The 21682-nt window shown below is 45.5% G+C and overlaps 1 protein-coding gene across 4 annotated transcripts in view; it reads right to left on the reverse strand.

The window, feature by feature from the left end:
- MKLN1 (muskelin 1) overlaps positions 1 to 21682 on the reverse strand; it is a 117554-nt gene that overhangs the window by 46677 nt on the left and 49195 nt on the right. For all 4 annotated transcript variants that reach the window (XM_030480963.1, XM_030480966.1, XM_030480967.1 and 1 more), the window contains one exon: positions 12844 to 12956. In XM_030480963.1, the coding sequence (XP_030336823.1) occupies positions 12844 to 12956 (113 nt within the window). The remainder of the gene's footprint in view (positions 1 to 12843; positions 12957 to 21682) is intronic.

Below are 21682 nucleotides of genomic sequence, written 5' to 3' on the forward strand. Positions count from 1 at the left end.
TGGTTTGGTTTGGAAAGGACCTTAAGATCGTCTAGTTCCAACCCCCTGCCATGGGCAGGGACACCTCACACTAAACCATGTCACCCAAGGCTCTGTCCACCCTGGCCTTGAACACTGCCAGGGATGGAGCATTCACAACTTCCTTGGGCAACCCATTCCAGTACCTCACTGTCCTCATGGTAAAGAACTTCTTCCTTATATCCAACCTGAACTTCCCCTGTTTCAGTTTGAACCTATAAACTTCATTTAATGTGAACAGGACCACGGGCAGCCAGTTCCACTCCCCATCCCACCTCCCCAAACAAAACCTAGTGGAACTTGGCTTCTTGTGGTTATCACAACCTTTTGCAAATAAAGGGGTTTCAGTCGCAAGAAGAGGTGTTTTATTCAGGCTGATCCAGATGAAAAACCCCAGGAGCAAGCCTGGACCCTGTTCAAGAGGCAGGGAAATAAAAACAAAGAACAGCTGACTAATTCTCCCTTCTTGGTGCTGTAAAAGACTGAATGGAATGTGAACACTGCCTCCAGTATAAAGTTCAAAAATAAGCATCATGAGGTAAATGCTCTTGTCCTAAAGCAAACTAGGACGAGGACATAAAAAGACACAAACAACCTACTTTGTTTCCAGTGCTGAGAGCAAGGCTGTCAGGCAACAAATAGTCCCTCCTGCCTACACACAACTGCAGAGATTAATTGCTCTCATTTCCCAGTTCCAGAGGAGAATTCATTTCCTCCTCCACCCCACCCCCATCCCAAAAAAAAGGGAAAGTTCTTCCTAATGTTGAAAATGAAAGGAAATGCAGATTATTCTTGGTGCTCATTCAAGTCTATATGCTTTTTAAGATGAGAGCTTGTTAGTGCTTTATCAATGCCAGGCTTAGCTAATGAGTCTTCCCAAAATGTTTCATCTAAGCTGTGGCTCCAAACTGATTTGCTTTACTCTGGATGTGTAGTAAATTCAGCAAGAGAAACAACTATAAGCACACACAACACACTTTCATCCCAGACAAGTTGCTCACTGAAGGCGTTTTCAGTTTCTCAACCAGAAACCTAACAAAATAATTGAATCTCTTGGGTTTTAGGGTAGCATAGGACACTTGTATTGCCCAGCAGCCCAAAGCAGAGGGCTGATGTATTGCTCTAATGCCTGTGCAATCGTTGACCACGTGCCAAGGAGCACCAAGGAACAGGAGGGAGCAGGGTGCTGACATTTGGTCACACAACAGGAGCATCATGACCATGCTCATGGATGGATCAGCCTGGCAAGGCACACGGCATGGGATGTGTGCTGCCTGCAAGGGTTTAAGTGTGCAAGACCCTCCCATAAAGACCATATCCCAGCTACTCTTTCCTCCTCTGTACGATGGTAGGAATCATAGAATCCCAGACTGGTTTGGGTTGAAGGGACCTTAAAGCTCATCCAGTTCCAACTCCCTGCCACGGGCAGGGACACCTTCCACTAGAGCAGGTTGCTCCAAGCCCCTGTGTCCAACCTGGCCTTGAACACTGCCAGGGATGGGGCAGCCACAGCTTCTCTGGGCGAGTGCTACGTGTGTCATTTGATGTCTATGAATCGACAGCTCTAGCACTAGACTTAAAAACCTTTAAATGTCACACAGGGTACATGCAGCAAAGGATTAAACTGGGCTCTCAAACGCTTCTAGGAACACAGGACGGGAGCCTAGCTCCAAGAAACATATTCTGGGTGATGAATGCACACTGCATTCATTCAATTACTCTGCAAGTTTGCCTTAAGTAGAAGCTTAACGCAGCACATGAAGTTCACAGTTACACCATGTCAGCAGCCACAGATTTCCACTGTAAGATATTCCTGCTAATCTTTATGAAAGATAACAGATATTCCAACATACCTTTACAGCTGTACCAGCTATAAAGAATATTCTTTGAGAGCATGGAAGTTAAATATGTTTTGACAATAAATATCTTGGGAAGCCTATTAAACAGATCAGAACCTGGCTAAGAATCACGATGCTTAAAACCCCTCAGGACCAGTACTGGAATGCCAGGGGTCTATACAATTTGTCACACAAAACACTTAAATGTCTTACAAGAAGTATTAGTTTTGGATATCAGAAAGCTTTTAACAAGTATTTGCAAATAGTTAACTCTGAGTAAGTGTAGGCACAGCTAAGACAAGGAAGATAGCCTGGGGTCAGGCAGCTGATACAGTACGTGAGCTATGGCTAATCTGCTTACCCTCCTATAGCAATGCAACCAGAGAGATTTAGTTGCAAAGTCCTTTCTGGGCATCTGACTCAGACATGATGGAGCAGATTAAAGTCAGAGGCAGCTTTCAGCACACAGTTCACTTGAAGGTGGGAAAACAGAAATAAACAGACAGGATGAAGGGCTGCTTTTTTTTTTTTCCTTCCTAAAAGCCCGCACGCATTCGGGATAGTCCTAATTCCTCACTGTTGAGACTTCCTGGCCTCCAGCTGAACCTTCCACAAAGAGACTTTCCCTGCTCAGACTGGAAGGAAAAAATAAACGTCCTGGTGTTCTATTTCTGAAAGACAGGTCAATGAGCTTATAAGTCAAATGATTAAGCTCAAAGATCGAATGACATGATCCTTATGATAGGAATGGACTGGATTTGATAGCCCATGAAGGGCCCGTCCCTTCTAGTCCTACATAAGAATTTACTCACTGTTTGCTACATCCTTCAGGGATCACGGAATGGTTTGGGTTGGAAGGGACCTTAAAGCTCCTCCAGTTCCAACCCCCTGCCACGGGCAGGGACACCTTCCACTAGAGCAGGTTGCTCCAAGCCCCTGTGTCCAACCTGGCCTTGAACACTGCCAGGGATGGGGCAGCCACAGCTCCTCTGGGCACCCTGTGCCAGCGCCTCAGCACCCTCACAGGGGAGAGCTTCTGCCTCAGAGCTCATCTCAATCTCCCCTCTGGCAGGTTAAAGCCATTCCCCTTGGCCTGTCCCTCCAGGCCCTTGTCCAAAGCCCCTCTCCAGGTTTCCTGCAGCCCCTTTAGGCACTGGAGCTGCTCTAAGTTCTCCCCTTCAGGAGCCTTCTCTTCTCCAGGCCGCCCCAGCCCAGCTCTCTCAGCCTGGCTCCAGAGCAGAGCTGCTCCCAGAGGGATCAGTGCAGGTTCCTCACAGCACAGACTCAGTGCAGCACATGAACATCGCTATGAAAAAGAGTAGATGCTTCATGATCTATTGCTCTTAATGCTCTGTTCCCATGAGATAACCTGTTAAAAGTGAGTCTCCCTGCAGACCTGCCTGCAACAACAACTAATCCCAGAGTATTTTCATAAAGGAATGAACCAGCACATCATCAATTGGCTTCTGATGAAGCCTGATTAACACACCTCCAAAGAAACAAAGCAAGCCCTATGAATTGACTCATGAACTTCCTAAAGCACTAATACTCTGCTTTTGACAGCTGTGGTGCATGAGTTTACCTACAGTGCACAAACAACTTTGGCAACCGATGCCCGTGCTGCTGCCAGCGCAGGGAGCCACGTTCCTGGGTCATTTCTGAGCTATGTGCTCTCACACCAAGGTATCAGCAAGGCCTTCCAGCAATGCATAACGCTGTGCATCTCATGTTCCAGTAAACCAAGGCACCCTATGAGCAAGAGAATGTCTAAGCAAGCAAGTGGAATAGAGGAAAAGGGAAAAAACTCTCAGAGCTTCAAGTGTGCAAATAGAATTGTAGACTCACAGAGTGGTTTGGGTTGAAGGGACCTTAAAGCTCATCCAGTTCCAACCCCCTGCCACGGGCAGGGACACCTTCCACTAGAGCAGGTTGCTCCAAGCCCCTGTGTCCAACCTGGCCTTGAACACTGCCAGGGATGGGGCAGCCACAGCTTCTCTGGGCACCCTGTGCCAGCGCCTCAGCACCCTCACAGTAAAGAACTTCTTATATCTAACCTGAACTTCCCCTGTTTCAGTTTGAACCCATCACCCCTTGTCCTATCGCTCCAGCCCCTGATGAAGAGTCCCTCTCCAGCACCCTTGAATAATAACACTTTCATTTACATGAAGAAGGCTGCAGGAACAGGTATGAAGCTCTTGTCCAGGCTTTAGTTGCAGTCAAAAATAAGCCATACAGCCTACATGATTCACTTACAAACGCAACCAAGAGAAGCATTGAAGTAATACCCTACTACAGGACAACCTCACAGCGAACGGACATCAATAGTGTGCTATTTCCAACAAAAGGCACGATGTACCTGCAAACCCAGTGATGAGATGTGAATAAAATCATACTTTCTTACATTTAACAAGTAAATTGTCGCTTTGTTACACATCAGCTGCTCAGCTCTGCTTTCAGTACCACTGATGAAACACAACTGACGACCCACCACAGAACCAGAGCTTTCAGCAGCTCCCAGAGATGGGCCCTGAGGACAACATCCCTCGTGTGCCGAATTTAACCAACCCCATTAACAATTGCAGGATGTTGAATGAGGTCATTTCTGCAAGCATCATAAGTTCACCCTGTCCTCTCATTACCAGGAACAATGACTAGCAAAGGGCCAGCCAAGAAGAGATTTTTCCACAGATGCAAACTGTTGGGTTTAGCTGCAGATCAACAGGCTAAAAAAGACATTTTAACTAGTCATTTATAAACTGTTCAGCCACAAAGATGGGGAGAGGCAGCAAGGCCAGAATGTTGGAAAGGGGATTTATTTTCCTTGTATTAATTGTCCTTGAAAAGCTGGTGATAAATAAACATGAAATTAAAAGTCTAAATGCTTTGAGAGCCACAGGCTCTCTCTGGGAAAGCAAAGACAAGTCTTCAAAGCTGACAAAGGGGTAGTTTGTACCCAGAGGTGGTGGAAAGTCATATAAGTGGCTGTATAATTTGCCCCCTTGGGCTCATCCATGGCTATGGGATTGCCACCTCAGGGATAGAGACACTAAGTTTAACACAGGCTTCCTCTGTTAGCTGTTAGAGCAACATGGCAAGAGGAAAAATATATATATACATCAGAACAGAGTGGTTTTGGCATAGAAAAGACACAATTGTGGACACTGTCATAGCTTCTTTTGAACTAAGAGACAGGTAAGGAAAGCTGCGTCTTCTGAGATTTGATTCTCTCACCTTTCAGCTATTCTCAGAACATCATTTAATTATCCAGCTCCAGGAACCACATCTATTACCACTGCAAGTGCAGCACGCAGCTCGTCTCTGCTGTGTCACAGTTGCAGAAACAAGGCATCTTCAGTGCTGCAATGATCTACCCAGAGGAAAATGAGCCAAGGAACAGGGCGAGTATGTTCACTGGAGGTGTGTGAGGCACCACGATAAACCTTCATCTTCCATATATTAAGAGGACAAGAAGACATAGGACAAAGGGGAATGGCTTTAACCTGCCAGAGGGGAGATTGAGATGAGCTCTGAGGCAGAAGCTCTTCCCTGTGAGGGTGCTGAGGCGCTGGCACAGGGTGCCCAGAGAAGCTGTGGCTGCCCCATCCCTGGCAGTGTTCAAGGCCAGGTTGGACACAGGGGCTTGGAGCAACCTGCTCTAGTGGAAGGTGTCCCTGCCCGTGGCAGGGGGTTGGAGCTGGATGAGCTTTAAGGTCCCTTCAACCCAAACCAGTCTGTTATGATGACAAACATAACACACAGCAGCAAGCACGTGTGGAAGAGCTTTTAAAGACAGAGCACTGAAAACAAAGCATGCACAGGGCAGTGCAAGGACTAGAAGCCAACAGTTCCTGAAGCTCAGTATCAGTAACATCCCCACCACACACATACCCTAGAAAATTCATGGATTAAGCGCTATTAACCATACCAAGGTCTGAAAACTCAACATATCAATGCACGATCCATTCTGCCAGTACATGCTCTCGAGACACTCCAGAAAAAGTTTAAGTCCTAATTATGTCCAAAACCCAGTGGCAGAAATAAACTATTAGTAGCAAGGTCCACAAAACCTTACAAGACTTTCAAGCACGTAATTATCCAGACAATTTAGCTAAGGATTTGTCTGTGATACTACTTGAGAATGCTTCCCCTCTGCTACCGTACTGGGATAACTGATATTTCTTTAGGGATTTCTGTATTTGTACAGCTTGAGGAGTGTTAATGGAACACAAGTCTGTCACAGTCTAGCTGAAATAAGAGACTCCTCTGCTCCCAAGGCAGAGTTGACTGGTGTGTGAATCACAGAATGGATTGGAAGGGACCTTAAAGCTCCTCCAGTTCCAACCCCCTGCCACGGGCAGGGACACCTTCCACTAGAGCAGGTTGCTCCAAGCCCCTGTGTCCAACCTGGCCTTGAACACTGCCAGGGATGGGGCAGCCACAGCTTCTCTGGGCACCCTGTGCCAGCGCCTCAGCACCCTCACGGGGAAGAGCTTCTGCCTCAGAGCTCATCTCAATCTCCCCTCTGGCAGCTTAAAGCCATTCCCCTTGGCCTGTCCCTACAGGCCCTTGTGTGGAAGCTACTTTCGCCTGGATGGGAAGAAAAGAATCTTTCCTTCTACCCCCACACACTCCCCTGTTTCTTTAATATCCTTTTTCCCCAACCATTCAGTGGGAAATCCAGGGATTCCAGCTGGCCTTTGCCTTACAGGGGTGTATTTCTGTGTCTTTAAGGCCCAAAATGATATAAATCAGCATTCCTTATTCCAATATCCATTGCTTCACTGAATCCTTACCTGAGAAATCCATAATACTCTAAGCATTTGAATAATGTGTCATCTTCCCTGGGATGCATTCAGCATGTCTCTGTACACTGCCTCATCTGCAATTTACAGGGAACTGGATGATGCAATAACTTCCTAATAAAGCCATATAAGTAAAATAAAGCTGCATTCCAGATGAGGGATCAGAGCAGTAAACTCATCGTAAGCTCGAGCTGAAGCGCTGATTTTTATCAGCACCCACCACCACAAATCATCTATGCATGATGCATTACTTCAAGGGGTAAAAATAGTTTAGAAGCTGTACCCTTTGCATCTGAAGGCTTTAAGATGGTTTGGAAATCCACATATAAACTAAAGACTGGCACACACAAGCTCCAGGACTGCCAAAGATTTGCAGCCTTCAGAACATAATGCGTTTATGTAAGCACTCCCTTCTCTCCGAGACCAAATTCACTATCAAGGTATGGAGGAAAGGGACCTCCACATACTGAAGCATCTGGTGTTGGGAATAACTGAAGTTTGGCTGCTTTTCTGTGCCTTCTTCTATGCTGGAAGCAAGAACTACAGGCACGTAGTGAGGGGACTGAGTAACTTATGACCCAGAGCTGTTTGCAAATAGGGATGATATTTACTTTAAGAACAAGTTAAAAAGGGTAAGTGAATGAGGGGACAGAGCTCCTTAGGCACACAAAGTAGCATAAGCAAATAAAGAGCTACCTTTAAAAGCTGAAAACCTTCCCCAAAAGGTTTAATATTAGCATTATCAATAATAATAATGATGATAATTATAATATTAATAATAATAGAGATACTCCTCCCTCAACAAGGTCTTTTTGGTGTAGGCTGCCTATGTGGAAATCCCTGGAGAAGTCCATCAGTCGTCTCCGAAAGTCTCTCTCTAACCTTTTGGACAAGGAATACTGGCTGGAACATTTGAAACCCCTTCTGCCAGTAAGGAAGGAGGAAAATAAAACAACAGCATGGGATATTTAGGATCAGCCTAGAATACTTTTCATTTGGTTCCCTTCAGCATCTGCTTCCTATGTTCCTACTTCTGTAGGCATTTACGCCGTTTAGGAAGGTTGGCTCCGAGGTGTATCTGCAGTATCCAAGTTTCTATCATAGGCTTTTCGGGACAGCTGCTTTCTCCCTGTGTGCTTTTGTGGCACCAGGCATCTCGTACGACTGAGCATCTGTACAACTGGAGCTACTCACAAGTAGGACATGGCACATGCAGCGTATTAGATCTCAAGTCCACAAACATCACAGCATTTGAAACAAAAATCACTCAAGTTACTTCAAGCGTCTTCCAAACTCTATCACCATCTGTGGGAAGGAGTCAATATTTGAGACTAGTTCAGTTCTTACACTTAAAACAGCACAGGGTAAAAGCTTTACATAGAGAAGCTCACATATTCCTGCATCACACCCAAAGAAACCTCAGTCATAGGTGCCACAAACGCTTATAGATGCACCGAGTGGTAACGTGACATTGGAAGCTTTGGGTAAACTCATCCCTGCCAACAAATGTAAAGAGATGCATGCAGACACCGTAGAAAATGTAACTGGAAACACAATAGCAGGTGAAATTCACCCTGGCTCTCACTCTTATGAGATCTTTCTACACTTGTCAGCCTTTACTTTCAGCACCCTGGAAAAGCACTTGGTGTTAGCAGCAAGCTGTCACCTTACAACACACCGAACCTCTGCATCGTTTTGAACCCACTGAACAGGAGGCACTTGTTGACCTACACTTCATTGTGAGGAATGATTTCTCCTCTCAAGCAGCTAACCATGACAAGACCTTCACTTCTACCTTTGGCATGAAACACTTGGAAGAGTTCTGAAGAAAGAGTGTCACCTAAACCTAACCCACTTACACAATTTCCATGTCCTTCACGGAGCTGATTTGTGAGCAGGATTTTCCTCTAGAAAAGCCAAAATGAGGATGAGTCAACATACCACAGTTACAAATACACACCCCAGAAGATATCAATTTGTGCAGGAACACACTGTTTCAAGGGAGATCCTGTATCTCTCCTCATGTCTCTAGGGAATACTGAGACAAGGTACAGGAATACCCGTGAAATGCAAAATATGCCAACTATCACACTGCTTTAATCTCACTCATCAAACCTCCGGAGGCCTCAACATGTCTCAGCATTTTAATCCTATTTTAAAGTCCACGTAACTATCAATTCACACCAAGCAAAGTCTTTCCTACAGTTCACTCCAACTGTCCTCCTGCACTGAATAGTTGGGGCTGTTCAGCCTGGAGAAGAGAAGCTGCGTGGAGACCTCAGAGCAGCTTCCAGGGTCTGAAGGGGGCTACAAGGATGCTGGGGAGGGACTCTTCATCAGGGACTGGAGTGATGGGACAAGGGGTGATGGGTTCAAACTGAAACAGGGGAAGTTCAGGTTGGATATAAGGAAGAAGTGAGGGTGCTGAGCTGCTGGCACAGAGTGCCCAGAAAAGAGGTAAATGCTCTATCCCTGGCAGTGTTCAAGGCCAGGTTGGACAGAGCCTTGGGTGACGTGGCCTAGTGTGAGGCATCCCTGCCCATGGCAGGGGGTTGGAACTGGATGATCTTAAGGTCCTTTCCAACCCAAACCAATCTATGATTCTATGAATTTCACTAGATTAGCCTTCAGGAGAGAAAGTTGCTGCTTGGGAACGTGAACTGTTAAGACAGCAAAACACACACATTAAGTCTCTCTATTCACTGACACTGGCCTGGGATCAAAATGCCCAAGGAATGACAAGGTTTGTTTTCTCAAAAACTATTTATTCCCAAATCCTGAAAAGATCTACTGATCTACCACCACTAATAAATCCTGGAGACAACAGCATTGGTCAGAACATTCCACTTGCTTCAGGGTAAAAACCTTTAAAGGCTCTTAGACTAAACAAGCTTTGGCCGTGCCTCATGCCAACTGATTTGTAGAGTTGTTGTATACTTGAGAACTCCACAAGTTGTGGGTACAGTTGAAAGCTGCTCCATGAGTATCTCCTTAGTAAGATACAAGACTGGAGGAGGAGGATTTGACAAGGACTCACACACTGAAGGGATGGTGAGAAGTTCTCATTCAGGTCTCTTTGTCCTTTGTGGTCCGTGCGCTGGAGGTTGAGCCCAACACTGCAAGCAGGTCCTCTAGACCCCTTGAAGACTCTAAGTCATCATCTACTCCAGCAGTGCTGTGAGTTCCTGACGTAAATACAGCTATGGAAAATCAGCTTTGGTAATCTAACTGTTAAAAAGATGAGAAAGGCAACTCCAGGAGACAAAAAGCCACTTCTTCAGCTCGCTGGCAAATTTGGAACAACAACAGCAGCAGAGTTTATTGAAAAGGTCACACAACCTTCTCATAACACATTGCAACAGAAGCTCCCAGCACCTTCATCCCAAAAGCATTGCTGTGTGTTACCTCCACGAAATCACTGGGTAAAATGCAACTTTCTCCATACCCTGCTCTTGTCCAAGCTCGATTGAGTGGCTGAGTGAACCACAGCCACCGATGGATTAGAACCAAAGAGCCAGAAGCAGAACCAGCACAATAAAACATAAAAACAAGACTAAGTTCTACTGGAATCCACTCTGAATAGTTTTGTAAATTCCACGTCAACAGACATTTCCTTTTAGCAAATTGTTTGTGAACAGTTGATGTCCCTATTAGAGAAACATCTGGAGTCTTTGTTTTTGAATTTACTTCTCAACATTTGAGATTGACCTTTTCCATTTCTGAATCAGGTTTTATCCAGATCTCTTTAGAAAGAGGAAAAAAAGTCACTTTCTGGTTTGCGAGTAAAGGGTAAGTCACAGAAACACAGAATCAACTGGGTTGGAAAAGACCTTTAAGCTCATCAAGTCCAACCATTGCCCAGCACTGCCAAGGCCACCACTAACCCATGGCACTGAGGCCTCGGCTACACGGGGTGTGAACACTTGCAGGGACGGTGACTCCAGCCCTGCCCTGGGCAGCCTGTTCCAATGCCTGAGCACCCTCTGGGGAAGGAATTGTTCCTCAGCTCCATCTAAACCTGCCCTGGGGCAGCTTGAGGCCGTTTCCTCTTGTCCCATCCCTTGTTCCTTGGGAGCAGAGACCAGCCCCCTCCTGGCTCCATCCTCCTGCCAGGCAGTTGCAGAGAGTGAGAAGGTCCCCCCTTAAATCACCACCACCCTGGGCTGCGTTCTCCTCCTGAACTCCACTGCAGACTATATCCACGCAGAAAGTCCTTCTAGAGTTCCATTTCCAAAGCCACACACATTTCTTTGCACTCTTCTCCACTAAGTAGGTCTCTTCTCCAAAACTGTCCATACATGAAACTTCTTCTCCACATTAATTCCAATTCCTCTATCTCGCTTCCTCTCAGCCCAAAGCCTTTCCCCATTTTTCGTTTCCTGATTTTCCACTGCAGCCTGTGATTTTTTTGCTTCCCAAATCTCTTTAGAGCCACTTCATTGCATCAACCCAACTCTTCTACTGCAGCTCTCCTTCAGGCATTCCTTCTTTCTCCCATCCCAATGTCACCCTGCTAAAGGCAGGCAGGAAGAACTCCAAGAGCAAACATACACTGCTGCTGGCTCTGCTGATGCCTTGCATCCCAGCCAGGCCTCCCAAGCTTTACAGAAGCCCAAGTGGATGTGTCAGGATCCCAGCAAGAAAGGAAATCAATCCCTTAAACACCAAAACTACCCACAGTGGCTTGTGCAGGAAGAAAACACAGTAACTCCTTTTTGACAAGCAGGTCCTATTCACTGCGTCCTGAGCCAGACAAATGTTTATCCTTACCATACAGTTGAGAAAAGGGATGAGTCCCAATTTCCCCTTGCTATTATGTCACACATTATCTTAAAAATAGGTTACCTGCTGAGTTAACAGTGAGGAAAATAGGAAAATCCATGGTTCAAGACAAATAGGGGCAACACAACAGGGAACTGGAGCTTTGAAGGCTAAACCCACCTTCAGCATTGTATCATTAAGCACAAAAAGGTGTCTCTGCCCGTGGCAGGGGTTGGAACCGGATGATCTTTAAGGTCCCTTCCAACCCAAACCATTCTCTAAGTATTCACAAGCAATGATGAAAGGTCTAAGAGTAAAAAAACAACTTACAATAGGAGTAAAACCAACTTACAAGGCTATGAAATGTAAGGACAATTTTACCTTATACAGCTCTATTATAGAACCTGGAATGTCAGTTCAGTTTTGTCAGTGCCCATTTCATAAAGGATGTCAGAATCAGTAAGTGCATGACACACACGGAGAGGTTTGAAGGCTGCAGGAAGTGCCTTTGTGGGAGACTTTTTCAGCTCAGGCTATTTGTCCTACTTGATTACAACCTCTAACCACCTCTGCCAGGAAAAAATGGCAATATTGAAGTGTTGTTTAATCTGGGACGGAAGCTCACAAATCAGCTGTGACAAGAAACTGGAAAAATACAAGTAGGAAATAAGGTGGGTTTAGACTTTTCAAATAGCTGAGGAAATCAGCTACTGAATTTGTCAGAAAGTGGCGGCATCTCCAACTTTTCATACCTTCCAGAGGAGGTTTGCATGAAGTTTCTGTAGTTATGCGCTTGAAGTAAGAACTCAAAACACAGTAACCACATGGAACTCGAACGTTTCACAGCGTACAGCAAAATGAATTACACAAGCCAAAGGTCTTGGACCTTCTTTTTGTTAGCTCCTCTAACCCAAGCTATGCTCATTTCAGAGGGTTCATACGTCAAACACTGAGCAAAACAGGCCAAGGAAAATGGCTCAAACGAATACCACAAAAGCTCTTGGGATTGTGTGGCCTCTGGCAGCTACTCTAGAGACTTCCAGCTGTTAGTTGTCCATTTCCACTCCTTTTTGATAGAAGATTAAAGAAAAGAACTAAGCAATTTGTTTCTGAAGCTTAACACCAGCATCAGGTCTGAAATGTTTATCAAGCAAGTCTGTGTGTTCAGGCCCTACCAAATTATTTACCTCGTGTTCTACTCACTGAAGTGATTCTTAGCCGATCAACCTACTCTTGAGAAATAAACCTTTCCCCTCCAGCCATCTCAACACTCCACATTCATATTTTCCCTATGTCAGCATTTCACAAGCCTTCAGAACTCGAGGGCCTGTATTTTGTGGCTCTCGCTGCATGTTCTACATCAATACAAGCATTTTTTTGTGCAACAATTCATATATTAACAGCAGGATGCTGGCAGAACTTACCTCTTTCTCAGTATCCCTGGATATACAGGTCCACTGGTTTTCTTTCACACTGTATGCCCAGAAGTCGGCCAGGTCCTGAGTTCCATCCCAGCCACCAAACAAATAGACAGTTTCTATAAATAAAAAAGAAGAACACGTTAATTTTATTGTTAAAAGACGTCTTTAAAGAGGCCAATACCTCCCAAACACCTGGGACAAACAGACAATCAGAAGAGAAACTGAAACCGATTCTTACTTTGAATGGAACCAGTCACCAGGACAAAGAAATCTGCTTTGGTTTAGTAAAGGAAGTTGTTGGGATTGATAGACAGTCAATTCTCAAGGAGTCCTTTGCTGTTTCTACATTGACAATCAAACCCATAGCCTCCTGATTAACATTCAAGACAGAACAATAGTTAACATTTTGGATACTGTGCATTGCAGTCTATCAGTGATATCTCACTTGCACCCATTTGGTGCAAGCTTCAGAGAGAGCAAAGCTTTGCTGTTTAGTCCATCCCTTAGAAAGAAAAACTCACTTCAGCTATGAAGTCCTCTTCAAGGGAAACATATACCTTGCCTAAAGTAACTTACCTGATGCCACAAAAGCAAGGAAGCAAGAAGAGTTAGAGATTTAAGTCGGTGTTTCAGGTCTATCTTCAGAGCCTGTCACCCTAAACCCACAACTGTGCCGTGCACAGCAAGTTCTAAGGCTTCTCAGAGTCACTGATAAAACCAGATGAAGCCTCTGAACATGGGAAGCATTTAAGGAAGAAGTCTCTGTCCTGACATGGAGAGATAACTAAAGCTGCTCCTGTTATAGAAACATCACTATCTGGTCTCCAATGCTAAAAATACTTTGGTTTTAGACAGCATTTAAACACAACGCAAAGCCAAGTCCAAGAAGAACAAGCCACTGAAGACTTGCAGAGCTTTGAAAAACTCCCTTTAAAATCCACACACCACTTCCATTAGGGAGGTAAATGGCCAATTTTTAATCCAACCCCAATTAAAGAGCAGAGTTAGAAGCATGAGTATAAAACAGGAATAGTCCCTGACCTTTACCTACCATCAGGATAGTGGTCATCACCATGGAAAGGTTACCCTGGTTCATTAACTTTAATTACCCTTCCTCCTGGACTCAGGGCTCCCAGTGTTCCCTGCAAAGAGCAGGTCCCTTTGTGCACATAAATTCTCACAGCTCACAAAACCCACATTACCACAACAGCTTCATTGATAGCCGGGGAAAAGAAAGGATTTGGCACCAAGCGACGTATCCTACTGGGGCCTTGCCAACCTTCATGCCTGCCTGTGAAGGCTTTGTTGTCTCACATGAAATTTAATAGCAAACCTGAATGAATCTGATGAAAACTCGCAGTTTTGAAAGTTACCTAAAGGGAGCTGACAGAATTCGAGAGCATGGAAGTGCTGAAAGAGGAGCACAGACCTACAGGGAGTGTAAACCACGAGCATCCCTAGAGCCTGACAGCAACCGCGATAACACGAGTGCCACGAACAGCGTGCCAAACTTGGGTTTCAGCCTGATGTAAAGCTGTAGCTCGGATGAAAGACAGGCTCCGTCAGGACCCAGACTCAGAATGACTCATTTTTTACTCTTATGATGCAATAAGAGAACAATATACATATTTTTATAAGAGGTTTTGTGGTTTTAAAGGAACATTTCTTAGCGCATAAAGGCATCTCCTGGTTACGTCAAGAAAATCATTTTTCATAGGGCTTAAGTTTGCAATTGTTCTCCCATGGTATAAGGAAAAATCAGTTTGGTGACTGGTTTTGGGAGGTTTTGGTTTGTTTTCAAGTCAAACTTCACTTTGCTCCCCAACCAGTATCACACACGCTGCTCTATCTGTCAATTCGGATTTTGTGGGGAGGGTTTGCCTCCAGGAAACCTGGAGAGGGGCTTTGGACAAGGGCCTGTAGGGACAGGCCAAGGGGAATGGCTTTAACCTGCCAGAGGGGAGATTGAGATGAGCTCTGAGGCAGAAGCTCTTCCCTGGGAGGGTGCTGAGGCGCTGGCACAGACTTTTCCCAGAGAAGCTGTGGCTGCCCCATCCCTGGCAGTGTTCAAGGCCAGGTTGGACACAGGGGCTTGAAGCAACCTGCTCTAGTGGAAGGTGTCCCTGCCCGTGGCAGGGGGTTGGAGCTGGATGAGCTTTCAGGTCCCTTCCAACACAAACCAATCTGTGAGTCTATGATGATTCTATGGTTATTTTTCACCTTGGATGCAGAGATCCAATGGGACAGACCCAGGATGCATGCCCAGTGCTCCCAGGCATTGCCACCTCAACAACATACCAGCAAATACCCAAAAGGAGGGGGCAGACACAGGGAAGAGACCACTTCCAAGCAGCAGGATGGTGAAGCTCGAGGAGAGCAAAGCAGTCTCACATCAACAGAACTATTTCTACTTCAGTAGCACTAGGGAACTGAAGATGCAAGCAGGGCATCTTGCTCTGGCAGAGGGAAGGATTCTTTCTTTGTATCCCAGCAATATTTAACACAGCAATATTGATGCTGCTTTATTAAAGCAAACCTCTATTCTGCTTTAGGGACAAGGCAGAAGAATTTTCAATCCTACCTGCAAGGCAACAAGAAAAACATGAAAGGGGTTATATTTACCCAAAGCTTTTACCAGCTACATTTAGGAACTCCAATTCCTCCTCCAGCATCTTAACCTTATCTCTTCTACATTTACTTTTGAATACAAATTCAACACTTTGAATTAAAGATGCTCTGTGACTATTTCTAAACTGCTTGCTCAGCCCAAAATGTATCTATAATGTCTGAATTCTTTTCTTCCCTTACTCTCTGGAAGACTAGAAGGTGCAAGAGCATTCCTCAAATTATTGGAGACCTTATGTTCCAAAAAATTAACCTATTTCCTGTCAACCTCTCCTTAACTTCTACTTTTCAGAAGAGAACGCAAAGCAGCCTTCTCCAATCCCTGCTAAATACCCAAATCCTGGAGCAGTTTCAGTCCAGGTTCACATGTTCTCAAAGTCAGTTTTTCTAACTCCTGTTAACTCCATTTTCAATGTGGGGGGAGAACCTTGGTGGGATTCTGGTTCAGTGGGTGCCTCTCATCCAATGGGTGTTCCATGGCAAACTGCTTAAGCCAGGCCAATAAGAGATGCTTGGTACGACTGAGCATCCCGCGTTTTACCTCCTAACAAATAGGCACGATGAACACATCCCAATCCTGGTGACGTATTTAACCATGCCTACGAAAGAATTAAGGACCTAAAAGACCTCTGCAAGTCACCTGGTCCATCAGTCACCTCCCGAACCCATCACAGAAGAGCTAAGCTACAGCAACAGACCAGGCGGCAAAGGGAAGTCTTCAGTTAGACTTTGAGCATCTCCAAAGATGGATATTTCAGGCTCTGGATCCCTGGTCAATGACTGATTGTCTTCATGATGATTATCTTTCCTATTATTTCACCAGAATTTCCCTTGCTGCAAGGTGTCCATTGCCCTTCCTCCTATCCCTCTGTACCACCCAAAATGAGCCCAGCCATCCTTCTCCACGCTTTCCCACCAGCTACGTGAAGACAGCTCTGAGCTCCTGCCATGAGGACAGAAAGGAGGACTTCTACAAGCTGAACAAAACCACTTCCCTAAGCACCTCCTCATGGATCATGTGCTCCAGCCCCTGACCACCTTGGTGGCCCCTCACTGGGCTCACTTTTAGATTGCCACCGTCCTTATTGTACCAGAGAGCCCAAATGGGGCACAGCACTCCAGATGTGACCTCAAGCACGGAACACAGGAACATCATCCCTCTCCTTAACCTCCTGGCTGTACTTCTGCTAACACAGCCTAGCAGGAGGTTGGCCTTCATCACCACGAGGACACATTGCTGACACACACTGAGCTAACACCTTGTGAATCCTCTTTCCATGCAGTAAGGCCCCAGCCTACACCATTGCCCAAAGGTGCTGCATCCCTGGTTCAGCCTCCTACAAGCCCGAGCTTCAAGGCCAGGTTGGACACAGGGGCTTGGAGCAACCTGCTCTAGTGGAAGGTGTCCCTGCCCGTGGCAGGAGGTTGGAACTGGAGGAGCTTTAAGGTCCCTTCCAACACAAACCACTCTGGGATTCTATAATATAAGGTACACTTCTAGGGTGGAATTGTCCTACTATCTAGACGTAAGATATCTCAACAGCCTTCTGCAAAAGGACATAATTTCCTCATGTAGTAACCACAGATTCAGTTATCTGCAAGCAGCATCAGCCACTTAGAGCACAACTATAAAGCCATACCTTAAATTTTCTTAAGGTATCACACCACAGTTCGGTGTAGATGGGGGCTGGATATAAGCTGTTTCAGGCACACACTCTTCCTCTCGAATGTGAAAGCACCATGGAGTTGAGTAACCTCCAGGATTCAGCAGCTGTTTGTGTTTCAAAGCTCAAAAGCCATCTGTGTTTTGTTTCAGAGATCTCTTCATCTTGTACACAAGTCCTGTCTTTAAGTATCTTATGGATAACAGTGTTTTTTCCTCAGGCAAAACAGCATCCTTCATGTCTGCTGCTCTCATCTTTCCTTGCTGCTTATGAGCCAGCCCCGTCATTTCCACTGTGTTGTTGGCATATACTACGGGCACACTGTGCCCACTGCTCTGCATCTCCCACTGCTCCCAGCTTAGGTTTGTTGGCACTTATCTAATAGAATGAAATAAGCACAATTCCTTTCCGTGAAAGGAAAAGCAAAATGATGTACAACCAAAATGACAGAGGAGCTTCGCTTCAGTGAGTGAACAGAGGTAACATTGATAAAGACCATTTCACTGATGATTTCCTTCAAAACATGTTTCACTTCCCAAAGAGAAGAGAAATGCAGGCAAAAAGTCATCCTGGTTGCTTAGCTATTATTTATGGCTTCAAACTTAGGGGAAGTTCAGGTTGGATATAAGGAAGAAGTGTAAGAGCAGAGAAGATCCATTCCACCTTAACTATGGAATTACAAACCCAAATCTCCGAAACACAGTCCACACATTCCTCTACAGTACTGACACTATCCCTTAGAACTGGAATTTGGCAATCCCCATTCCCACTTTCTTCCAGAATAAGCATTACTATTTTGAAATGCACACACATCTCAATTATACAGGTCTGAGAGGGCACAATCAAAGTGATGTTAATCAAGGTACCAGTGTTAGATGCCTACATCCCCATCCAAAACTGCTTTAGGCCTTAATGCCTCAGGGAACGCAGTATTACACGCAAGCCAACATTTCCTGCTTGAGTACTTCACCAGAGCCTACACAAACAGCAGTGTAGCTTTTCATGACTGACATTCAGCACACTTAACACACTGTGTTCCTGTGCAGTTTGGGGTTGGTTTCACTTTTGGTTTAATCCATGCACCTGGGTTGTGACCAGGCAAATACTTCCCCTTCCTTGCAGTAAAGGGCAGAAAACTCTCCAGCTTCCCAAATGGACAACCACACAAGACATGCACCTTGCAGGAAAAGCAGAAACAACATAAAGCTGCTGTTTTATTTACAACTAAAGCTTTAAAGTACATAACAGTGGTTTCCAACTATAACCAGGAATGCCTCTTGGTAAATGTTTCTGTATAAGCATCCCAAAACCATCCTAATTCTGCCATCAGCGTCATTCCGGTCTCAGCGTTAACATGATTAAAAGCATGGAAGACACTGTATCAGTAACTCCTTTTTTATATAGAGAAAGATGTCAGGTTGCATTCACAGTTCTGTATCCCAAAATGCCCAATATGTTCATTCCAAACTGCTTTAAGAGTTTTCCAAAGCACAAAGACAACTACACTTAAGACGGTCGCAGCAGGTATTGAGGGTGCAAACATCAGATGGAAATGAGCCACAGCACAAATTACTTGTTAGCAGCAGAGATCCCAAAATTGCTCTTGGAGTTACTTTAGCCTACCCTAACTGGAAGACAAAACATACTAAAAGGTGGTTTAGATGAAGTTAAGCTATATTCTACCTGAAACCCAGAGATAAATAGTCTCAGTGACTTAACACACCACTAGTAACTTCAGACCTATCTCAACTGCTACCAACCCGTATTTTCCATCCCAACAATAACACATGTGCATCCAGCAAGCTCACGACTACCAAACTTATTCATTTTGAGTAAGCTCAAAATGAACTTAGATTCCTGTAGTCAGTAATAAGTGGTTGATATTTCCTTGAGGGTAATCAAAGAGCTGTTTAAAGCTCAGTTATAGCTACAGCAGGTCTGGACATCAGAGAATACAATTTGCTTCCAACACCTATTCTGTGTGATATGAAACTTCAGAACCTCCTCATATGTATGATTTTGGTGTTCCACTTCATTTCTAAGAGACTGAACTTGAAGCAAATACTCATTTTTGAAAAGGACCTCACCCCTCTAACCCAGAGCACGACGTGAGCTCATTTTAGTTCAGTTACCAAAGACTTCTGTGGAGTTGAAAGAAACAACTCAAGTGTGTGGGTGCCAGTACCCCCCCTGCAGTCCTGATCCAGCTCTGGGGCAACAGCACAAGAGGGACATGGAGCTGCTGGAGCAAGGCCAGAGGAGGCCCCGGAGCTGCTGCGAGGGCTGGAGCAGCTCTGCTCTGGAGCCAGGCTGAGAGAGCTGGGCTGGGGCAGCCTGGAGAAGAGAAGGCTCCTGAAGGGGACACCTTAGAGCAGCTCCAGTGCCTAAAGGGGCTCCAGGAAACCTGGAGAGGGGCTTTGGACAAGGGCCTGGAGGGACAGGCCAAGGGGAATGGCTTTAACCTGCCAGAGGGGAGATTGAGATGAGCTCTGAGGCAGAAGCTCTTCCCTGTGAGGGTGCTGAGGCGCTGGCACAGGGTGCCCAGAGAAGCTGTGGCTGCCCCATCCCTGGCAGTGTTCAAGGCCAGGTTGGACACAGGGGCTTGGAGCAACCTGCTCTAGTGGAAGGTGTCCCTGCCCGTGGCAGAGGGTTGGAACTGGAGGAGCTTTAAGGTCCCTTCAACCCAAACCAGTCTGTGACCCTATAAGAAAGAGAGGATGTCTCTGAAGTATAAAGTACTCCGCTGCTCCTTTTTCCATTGACATTAGATCTGCTACAGGTTAACCAGGGAGCTTTACAGCTCCAGTCTGTAAAACACATCCTGACATAACTGGCTGAATTCCCACGGCCTCATTAAACACTACCTGTGTTCAAAAGGAAAACTCAAGTCAAGTGATCAGCAACATCTGCTTTTAAGCAGAACAGCACCGAGAACTTCCCCCAGCCTGTCATGAGCCAAACTGAACGGCAAAAGTGACAATGGTTTTGAGATTAAGGCTTTTACAAGCCTCAGTGAGCCTGGAAGCAAAACTAAGAGCAACTTCCATATAACCCACTGAGAATCTTTCTGAAGGCATCCAGCCACCACTGGCTGGAGCTGCAGGAAGGAAGGACTGGTGGGACAGGAGCAGGTCCAGTTCTCTCACACTGGGACTCTGTAGGTGCTCTCCAGGCAGTTCTGTGCAAGAAACACTGATGCTTTTTATGGCTTTGTTAAAGCAGAGTGAAAACTGGAGTCAAAGCAGAGATAATACACTTCCCTAGGACTTAAACCAACAGGAATGGAAACGAAGACTCGCACGACCATGACTATGTTGTTTTCGGGAGGTCTATACCGTTGCCAGTTTGACAAGTGTCATGTTCCTTGTCAAACAGGCACCGTTGTACTTGTATCCGCTGATGCCACTAGGGAGCGTTCCCAGCCTCCTTTGTAGGCAAACACCAGCAGGGCTCCAGCAGCCGTTTATTCTAATGAGCCTCCACCGAAAGGAGGAATAATAAACCCCCAGTTTGCTTTCCTAGACAAAATAAGTCGAGTGCTTCCTCCGGAGCAGTAACTACACGCTGAGTAAAAGCCAAGGACTGCAGCCACCGCTGCTTTTGCGCTTGGTCACTGTGACTTAGCAAATTACCCCTGAAGGGACGATCCTGTCACATGCTTCACTCCCCCCCGTCCATATGAGCACAACAGATACGGGCATGGCAATTTGTTGCCAACTGTCTCAATGCCACCCTATATCCTTCCCTGCTGCTCCTGTTTCTCCTTCCCTGAGAACAAGGCTTTTACTCACACTGTAGTTTATGCAGCAAAGATGCAGGGAGATGCATTCCTTAGTTTAGTGAGGAGTGAAAGGGGCTACAAGGATGCTGGAGAGGGACTCTTCATCAGGGACTGCACTGATAGGACAAGGGGTGATGGGTTCAAAGTGAAACAGGGGAAGTTCAGGTTAGATATAAGGAAGAAGTTCTTTACTGTGAGGGTGCTGAGGCACTGGAATGGGTTGCCCAAAGAAGCGGTGAATGCTCCATCCCTGGCAGTGTTCAAGGCCAGGCTGGACAGAGCCTTGGGCAACATGGTCTAGTGTGAGGTGTCTCTGCCCATGGCAGGGGGTTGGAACTGGATGATCTTAAGGTCCTTTCCAACCCAAACCAGTCTATGATTGTGTGAGATACACAGAAATCTGATTAAATAACAGCAAGATAAAGATATAGGGAATTATGGGGAACAACAATCACAGAAGCTGTTACTTACACACAACCCACTTCCTTTTCTCTGTGGGCTCTCTGAGGATGAACCATTCTTTAAGATACTACAGGAAACAGTTTGGCAGAAAAATGTTGAACAACTTATATTTAACACAGTGTTTCTTGCACACTGTGGAAATTAAAAGCCACTCCAAGGCATGTTTCAACACATCAGCTCTATTGTTGAGCACTACTTCAAAGAGCAGAGTATGCAGCAGATAAAGGAAATCATCGTCCCTATTTCCTCTTCTCTTGTTTAAGCTCCTGCTCCAAGAGGGTAGGAGGGACAGAAAATTAAAACCAATTGT

This window comes from Strigops habroptila, chromosome 3, assembly GCF_004027225.2.
Source record: "Strigops habroptila isolate Jane chromosome 3, bStrHab1.2.pri, whole genome shotgun sequence".
NCBI classification, from domain to species: Eukaryota; Metazoa; Chordata; class Aves; order Psittaciformes; family Psittacidae; genus Strigops; species Strigops habroptila.